Here is an 8,719-nt window from a genome sequence, read left to right on the forward strand (position 1 = left end):
TGATGATATAAAGAACTGCCCTTGACAATAAAAGGAGGTGCGGCCCCTGTAAAGAGAATCCGTCAGCTTCTTGGCGGATGCAAAAGCAGGCAGAAAGAGGCTGCCACCGCCGGAGAGGAAAGCTGCCCATCCAGATGCGGAGAACTACAACTCCCAGAAGCCCCGGCCAATCGCCAAGCCAGCCCTCCTCTCGGCGGAATGTGTTGGGGCAGTTACGCCTTTCCCTCGCTAGGGGGAGCCCGCGAGGAATGGAACGTTCCCCGGGAATGGGGAGGGGGTCACGTGAGCGATCCGCCTTGGTTCGCCTTTCATCGCTTTTGCAGCGTTTTGCAAAGAAAACAACAACAACAACCACCCTGCCTCGCCTGCTTTGCCCTTAATTTGCGGGACTCGGAGCTGCCATGACAGCGGCGGGGAAGGGGGTGTCGCCCCCTTACCTGGCCCCGGGGCTTGCCGGCGAAAGCAGCGTGAACAGGGCCAGTTTTCTGGGGCCTCGCATCCCCCCCCAGGTGGAAGCCATGGCGAAGAGTCTGCAAGAACTAGAAAAGGAGATTTTCCGGAAACTCCTAAAAGGTAAAAAAAAAAAAACCTTCCTTGGGGAAGGAACCAGCTGCAGTGATTCGCTTAGCAACTGTGAGAAAGGTGGTCAAATGAGAGAGAGTTCACTTAACAACAGCCATTTGGGACTCAATTGTGGCTGCACGTTGGGGACTTCCAGCAGACACTCGGTCAGGAAAGCAATTTTTGCAAATGCTTCTGTGGGGTTTGTTTGGAGACAGGCTCGAAATAAGATTTTGTTTTTCAGACTGAGGCTTGGAGGGGGAGGGTGTTAAACCAGTTTCTTGTGTTTAAATTTCGTGCCTTTGAGCATTTGTGTCTGCAGAGACATCATCAGGTCCCTGATGCCACTTCGGGGACAGCCTTCTGGGAATTGTTGGCGTCTTCATTTGCTTTCTCGATTTCAATAGCCACCGTCAGCGCCTTGGAAGGAAAGGAGTGCCAGGCCTCAGTAAAGATGGTTGCCGAAAGTGCCAACCTGTCCGATGAGCAGCTGGCGGTCCTCCTATCTGGCATGTACGCTCTGCTCCGCGAAGCTTTGAGGCTCCCTCCATCTTCTCTGAAACAAGAAGTGAGTATTCCTGTTTAAATCTGAATTGCGCCAATGCAAAAGAAGAGAACAGATGGGTAAATGCGGAGATTCCAGCCAATTTTATAATGCCTTACTTGGTAAAAACACCAAGGAAATTCTGCCGATGAATTAGCCCTGATGATGTTCCCTCGTTTGGTGAGGAAACGTCTGCAAGAAAACAACCAAATTCAAAGATCATCAGGGACCGTTGCCTCTTGTCCTACCTTCAGGTGCTTTGGAGACTAGCTTGACTCTCTCTTCTTTGTGGCAACCTCTGAGAAAAAAGTGATCAAGCTCTTCTCCAAAGCACCTGAAAGCAGGACAAGAAGCAACGGATGGAAACTAATCAAGGAGAGAAGCAACTTAGAACTAAGGAGGAATTTCCTAACAGTGAGAACAATTAACCAGTGGAACAACCCGCCTCCAGAAGTTGTGCGTGCTCCAACATTGGAGGTTTTTAAGAGGAGATTGGACAACCATTTGTCTGAAATGGTATAAGGTTTCCTGCCTGAGCAGAGGGTTGGACTAGAAGACCTCCAAGGTCCCTTCCAACTCTGTTAATTCTGTTCTGAACCTACAAATTCTACTCCCTTCTAGCACTAATGATGTTACCTTGTCGTGTAATAAAAAGTCTGCAAGAAAACCACCAAGCTCAGAGAGCCCCAAGGACCCCACAATTCAACCCTGAGCTACAAATAATCACTTCTTTCAAAGTTCGGATTGTTTTTTTTAACTGTGCAATTGCGATGCAATCAGTATGACTTTGCTTGCTTAAATATAGCCACATTCTGTTAGGGTAAAATTAGCATACCTTGATTTCCCTTGACTGATCACGGTATCATTTTTATCCCATTATGTTGTTCTTTTATTTTTAATACATTTTGTTTTCAACTCTGCTCCGGCACCGTAACAAACTCCTCTTACCATCTCTGCAGTGTGAAATCCTTAACATCAAGGTAGCATCGTTATAAAATAACCCAGGTTGTAGCATTGTTTTCTTATTCCCCAATTTCTCAGGCCTTTGGTCTCCCAGTTTTTTGCAGGAGATACAAATAGGGACTGTCTGATGCCCTTCTCCCTCTTTCCTTGGACAGGTATTTAAAGACGATTTGAAATTGCTCAGGTAGGTCTCCGTTTGTGGGCAGAGATCGTAGCAGAGCTGACAGCCATTTGGTCTAGCCTGGTTTCGTTTCGTAAGAGGCTTCGAGTGATCGTCTGCCAGACATCCTTTAAGATATGTGGACCTCAGCGACCAGAATTCCCCTAGCCGGCTATGCCTTCTGGCTCTTAACTGCTTTTCCAGATTTCCTGATCTCTTTTTAAAATAAAACCTCCTTTCGTCTCTGTGTCCCCTTTCTCCTTTTCTCTCCCACACCAAACTGCTGTGTGTGAACCACCGTTTCTTTTTTCTTTGACTAACCTGACCGTAAAAATTAGATGTTGCAAGGGATTTGGCCAATCCTGACAGTGATGTTTGTAAATTGTGGGGGTCTTTATTAAATCTTCCAGGACAGATAGAAAAACCATTTTCAGGATCCTGCCTTCCCTCCCTCCCCCCCCTTTCCTTCCTTTGTCCTTCCCTTCTTCCCTCCTTCTCCTCCATCCCTTCTTTCTTTCCTCCATTTTCCCTCCTTCCTTTCTTCCCTTCCCTCCTTTCATTCTCCTCCCTCCCTTCCTTCCTTTCTTCCTTCTCCCTCCTTTCCTTCCTTCCCTTTCTTCTCTCACTTTTCCTTCCTCTCCATCCTTTTTTCTTTCTTCCTCCCTTTTCCTCCTTCCCTCCCTCCCTCCCCCTCCCTCTCTTCCTTCTCCTCCCTCTTTCCCTTCCTTCCCCTCTCTCCCTCCCTCTTTTCATCTTCCAAAGATAAACGTCTGGTAATTTGAGAAGGAAAGAATTTCCTGGGGCCCATTTGCCTTTCTCTGAATCGGCCCTCCCCTCTTTTCCAGGATACCGGAGGAGTTCATAGCTGATTTTGCAACGGTGGTCTTTGGGAACAGGTTAGTCAGTTTTTCCCCATCTTTAAGGCTTGCCTTGTTTCCTGCAATAACACCTCTCGACGGAGAAGAACTTGCAATGAGCCAACTCAACTAGTTGTGCGTAAACATAACTTCCTAAACAAAACAACGATGCCCCTTCCTCTTGCCTGGAGAAAAAGCCAGTTTTTCCAACTGGTTGCCTTTTAAGAGTCCTTCGTGTCTGCCTGCTAGGCAATGTTGCCCCTTCCTCTTTCCGACAGACGCCCCCTACTTGAAGCTGCTCTCCAGAAACAGGGAAACGGGCTGCCCAGAATCGAAGGCTTCAAGTGGAGAGTTGATGTCGCCATTTCAACCAGGTAGAGAACCGCAGGTTGGGAATTCTAGCACGTCTCCTGGTGGGGAGGAGGCTTGGGTTTGCTTTCGCTTCTAGACCAGGCTTGCAGGCTTCCATCTCCCAGAATTCCCTCCGTTCTAGATGATGGGTGCTTGACAGAAGATCAGGAACGGCAGGTAGGTCGCTGCATGATTTACAGATGATCATCCAAGAAACTTTCTTTTTTTTTATTTTCTACATGAGATGCTTGGTACCCCTGGCCTACTATAATCCAGGTATTGAGTTTCCTATGCAGGTTGTCCCCATTTATGATTCCGATGGAGGACGTAAGCTATTCCATTCTGCTCCGTTTAGTTCTTCCTGCCGTTTTGTTGTTTGGCTGTGGGGTCCTTGGTGCTCTCTGAGCTTGGTTGTTTTCTTGTAGACGTTTCATTACCAAACTAGGCAACAGCATCAGTGCTGATGATGTTACCTAGTTTGGTAATGAAACGTCCGCAGGAAAACAACCAAGCTCAGAGAGCACCAAGGACCCCACAGTTCAGTCCTGTTAGGACTTCTCTCAGTGTGTGTTAATATATTAATTTCAGCTCTCTGGCCCGTGCTTTGCAGCCCTCCATCCTAATGCAGCTGAAGCTCTCTGATGGATCCGCTCATCGCTTTGAAGTAAGTCCTGCTAGCAAGATAGTTAAACTTGCTTTGGATGGTGTTCCTTTGAATTTTCCCGTAGATTTTTCAGCTCAAAACGCTCCCCAGAATCTGTATTTTACCCATGTGATTCTAACTTTATCTCAGAATCCGATTCATAGACTAATCTGTAGTTTTGGGGAAATGATTTTTTTTTTAAATGATGTGTAGTTTCACGAGGTATTTTTAAAAACGTTTTTAAACGTAGAAAAGTTCGACTTCGGAAAGAGAAAAGCTATTGTTTAATAAGAGAATTTTAGGGAACGTTTGTCGTTGTCGTTCTAATGTGTTTTATTTTTATTTTTTACCATGGACCCTTTAACTGGATATCTCTGTATTTGTGAAGTGCTTTGAGTTGTTAAAAGCTGGCCCTTTTATGACTTGTGGACTTCAACTCCCAGAATTCCTCAGCCAGTGCGCCACACTGGCTGAGGAATTCTGGGAGTTGAAGTCCACAAGTCATAAAAGGGCCAAGTTTGAAGACCCCTGTAAGTCAAAGACTACCTATATATTGCTCAATGAACGTGCGTTAGAAAGAGACCAATTCCACTTTTTTAAAGAATTGTATTTTCTTTCCCTTCGTTTTATATGTCAGGTCCCAGTGGCCAAATTCCAAGAATTAAGGTACAACATCGCTCTCATCTTAAAGGAGATGAATGACTTGGAGAAAAGAAGCATTTTGAAGATACAGGACTGAGCTTTTTTAAAAAAAAATGGTTTTCAACATAGGAAGAGTTGCACTCAGTGGCACAAAAAACACAAGGACACCTTTTTGTGATTATATGTGCTGTTATACAACCTTACAGAAGCTGACTGTACATATTTTTTTTCTTTTTTGGTTATTTTCTGGGTCAAAAACTGCTTGTTGGAAGCTTGTTTGCAAAACTTTTTTAAAAACTTTGAATTCTCCACATAAGTGTTAACAGCATAATTCCAATTTAGCTCCTTTTATGTATGTATGATTCACCCAAATGTTTTAAAAATAATTATCCTAATGGACAAAGAACCTTTTCAGATGCACCATGATTCATTTTCCTGGTGTATTTCGGGCCACGAAACAGGTTTTTGTCGTCTTGGAGGGGGAAAAAATAAAAAGATAATCCCAGCAAAATCCATGACGGAATTCAGTTCAGAAGCCCCCCACCCTGCAAAATTGCGAGGAGCCAGTTTGGTCTAGTGGTTAAGGCATCGGGCTAGAAACCCAGAAACCATGGGTTCAAATCCCGCCTTAAAGTAATTTGGGGCCAGTCGATCTCTCTTTCTGAGCCCAACCTACCTCACAGGGTTGTTATGAGGAAAATAGAAGGGAGGATTACAGATGGTAGCAATAAAGGAGAATATTTGTAGCCCAGGGTTGAAATGAGGGGTCCTTCCTAGTCACTGATGACGTTACCTAGTTTGGGTAATGAAAACATCTGCAAGAAAACAAGCTCAGAGCACCCCAAAGACTCCTTGCCTTTCGGCCACAATTGACCCCCAAATTTCTGTTGTTAAGGGAGACATTTGTTATGTGAGTTTTGACCCGTTTTACGAGCTTTCTTGCCACAGCTAGCAACCCAGAACTAAAAAGAAATTTCCTGACTTTGAGAACGATTAACGACAGTGGAACAACCTGCCACCAGAAGCTGTGGGTGCTCCAACACTGGAGGTTTTTGAGAAGAGACTGGACAGCCATTTGTCTGAAATGGTATAGGGTTTCCTACCCGAGCAGGGGGTTGGACTAGATGACCTCCCATGTCCCTTCCAATTCTATTAGTATTATTGCCTGTTAAGCGAATCCATGCAATTGATAAATTAGCAAACCGGTTGTTCAGTGAATCTGCCTTCCCGCATAGACTTTGCTTGTCAGAAGGCCGCAAAAGGGGATCACGTGATCTTAGGACAAAATTCAGGCGCTTGGGCAACTGACTTATATTTATGACGGTCACAGTGTCCCGGGGTCAAGTGATCCCCTTTTGCGACCTTCTGACAAGCAAATTTAATGGGGAAGTCAGATCCACTTAACAAGCAAGTTGTAACTTAACAACTGCTGTGATTCACTTAGTAACTGGCAAGAAAGGTCGTTAAGCAAGGCAGAATTAACTGTCTCGCTTAACAGCGAAAATGTGAGGCTCGGTGGTCCTAAGTTGAGGACTACTGTAATAGGGCACAGGCTGAATGTTTTCCCTACAGCCCGTGAATAAATGGCACCATCCTGCTAATCTAAAACCCTTCTGCCTTGAAGCTACTGATAGATTTAAACTCCTAGTAATCCTCTTTCCAAACCTTCAGATTATTGGTTATTGCCACATCCTGAGGCCCTGAGTTCCGCAGGATAGATGCTGCAGGACGCCAGGCAAGGCAGTCCAATTGAGGAGGCAACAGTGCAGAATTGATGCTTGTACAACGACGCATCGGGCAGACGTTCCCCTTAAAGACGCAGGCCCCTGAATCGCTTACATAAGGAAGGATAGCGGGTTGGAACAGAGCGACTGCACAGATTCCCTTAACAATTCTGGTGAGATGGTCGTAAAATGGGACAAAACTCACCAAACAAATGTTTTACTTAGCAACAGAAACCTTGGGCTCAGTCGCGGTAAATTGAGGACCCACCTGTATAGTGATGGGAAATGTTGCGCTACTCGCCTGTGTTTGCTACCTGCGTGTGCAAGGAAACAGGATCTGCAAGCCCCCCACCAAGGCTCAAAAGCGATCCAGAAGCTCATCCTGTGGTCCCCAATTCTTTTTTGCTTGGCCTAAGTCCTCTTAATGCAGCATTTCTCCCCACCTTGGCCATTTTAAGAGGTGTGGACTTCAACTCCCAGAATACCCCAGCCAACATTGCCACTGGAAGAATCCAATGTTGTGATGACCCACAACATCCCTGCCTTCAGCGTACGCACCCCAAAGCCTCCTTTGGCTATCACAACCATGACTCTTTGGAACAAAGTCCCAGAATTAGAACTAGAAGATGCCCCAGAGGTCATCTAGTCCAAAGCAAAGCAGATGTTCCAAGATTTTCATTATTTCCCTTCCTTCTCCCTTCTCAATTTCTAGCAGTTTGGGATTTATTTTTTTACATCATAAACTTCAGGACAGAGACGATCAATCTGTTCTTGGCACACCACTTATTAAATTATTTTTATTTGGCTAAAGAGCTCTTTGTTTGTTCCAAAGTATTTCCTTTCTTGCTATAGGCAGTGGACAGGGACCCACATCTGCGCAGAAATACACAGTGCCAAAGTGCATGTAGACAAAACAAGATTATTTAGCTACCGCTCTAATTGATTGACGAAGGGGGGGCGGGGACCGAAGAAGGGAATTGCAGCTCACGTAGCCTTTTTAAAAACCATATATTAGTTGTGAGAAAGGATGACAAGATCCTCCCAATTTTCGGCTGTCTTGACTCTGCTACAAGGGCTCAAAAATAAAACCTACTTTATTTACAGCGGTGTTTTCCAACTTAGCAGGAGATTGTGAGTTCAAGTCCTGCCGTATCCATGAAAGGCAGCTAGCTGGGTGACTTTGAGCCAGTCCCTCCCTCTCTCTTTCAGGCCAGCCCACCTCACAGGTTTGTTGTGGGGGAAATGAGAGGAGGCAGGTGTGTTGGATATGTTCACCACCTTGAGTTATTCGTAAGCCCAGCAAAAGGCGGGATTCAAATAAAGGTGGACTTCAACTCCCAGAATTCCCCAGACATGATGGCAGGAACAGGTGCTCCCTCTGCTGGCTGGGGAATTCTGGATGTCGAAGTCCCTGCATCTTCCAAGTTGCCAAATTGGAAACAAACAAAGAATTCTTCCAATTTTAACAGGCTATTTTTCCTGTTTTGTCATGTCAGCACCTGCCCGGCCAGCAAAACCAAGCTAGCACAGGTAATCCTCAACCGCCGCAATCAAACCCAAAATTTCTGTTGCTAAGTGAAACATTTGTTAAGCGAGCTCGGCCCCATTTTATGACTTTTTTCGCCACTGTTAAGGGAACCACAGCAGTCGTTAAAGTTAGCAAGGCGGTCGTTAAAGCAAATCCGGCTTCCCCGTCTTGACTTTCCTCGTCAGAAGGTCGCCAAAGAAGACCCGCGACCCCCCGGGACACTGCGATCGTCATAATTGTGAGACAGCGGCCAAGCTGCAACGGGAGCAAAGGTGGGGAAACGGGCGCAGGTCCATTTTTTCCCAGGGCCGTTGTAAGTTTGAACAGCCACTAAGCGAACAGTTGCAAGTCGAGGACCACCTCCCACCCCGAAACTCCAGCCAGGTCTGGGGTTTAAAAAAAAAAAAGAGAGATGAACGGGGCAGGGAGACCCCCAGGCCCGGGGGGGGGGCTCACCAAGACCCCACCCACACTCCAGATTGGGGGGGCAGGGAAGGGGTCCCCTCCCTTCCTCTTGCCCAGCACCATCAACACACACCCCCAGAAAAAAAATATATACTCCCAGCCGCCGCCCCGTTTGCAACAAAGCGCCTGTTACAAAACGCCAGCCGAGTGTCCGGTTTTGTAACCAGCTCGCCGGCGCCGTCCAATCAGCGGCGCCGTCCAGGCCGGGCGAGCCAATCAGCGAGCGGCCTGCTTTATATAACCCGGGTCCAGGCGGGGCGGGCGTCGAGGGGGGCGTGAGA

The 8,719-nt window shown here is 46.5% G+C and overlaps 1 protein-coding gene across 1 annotated transcript; it reads left to right on the forward strand.

Annotated features, from left to right (window-relative positions):
• Positions 1 to 241: 241 nt before the first annotated feature.
• Positions 242 to 5,037, forward strand: COMMD5 (COMM domain containing 5). Its single transcript, XM_083371944.1, has 7 exons — positions 242 to 573; positions 969 to 1,129; positions 2,224 to 2,252; positions 3,074 to 3,124; positions 3,364 to 3,459; positions 4,025 to 4,100; positions 4,717 to 5,037. Exons 1-7 carry the CDS (start codon positions 402 to 404, stop codon positions 4,816 to 4,818), a joined length of 687 nt encoding a protein of 228 aa, XP_083228070.1. The 5' UTR covers positions 242 to 401; the 3' UTR covers positions 4,819 to 5,037.
• Positions 5,038 to 8,719: the final 3,682 nt, after the last annotated feature.

The sequence above is a fragment of the Vipera ursinii genome, assembly GCF_947247035.1.
Source record: "Vipera ursinii genome assembly, chromosome: 12".
Classification (NCBI taxonomy): Eukaryota; Metazoa; Chordata; class Lepidosauria; order Squamata; family Viperidae; genus Vipera; species Vipera ursinii.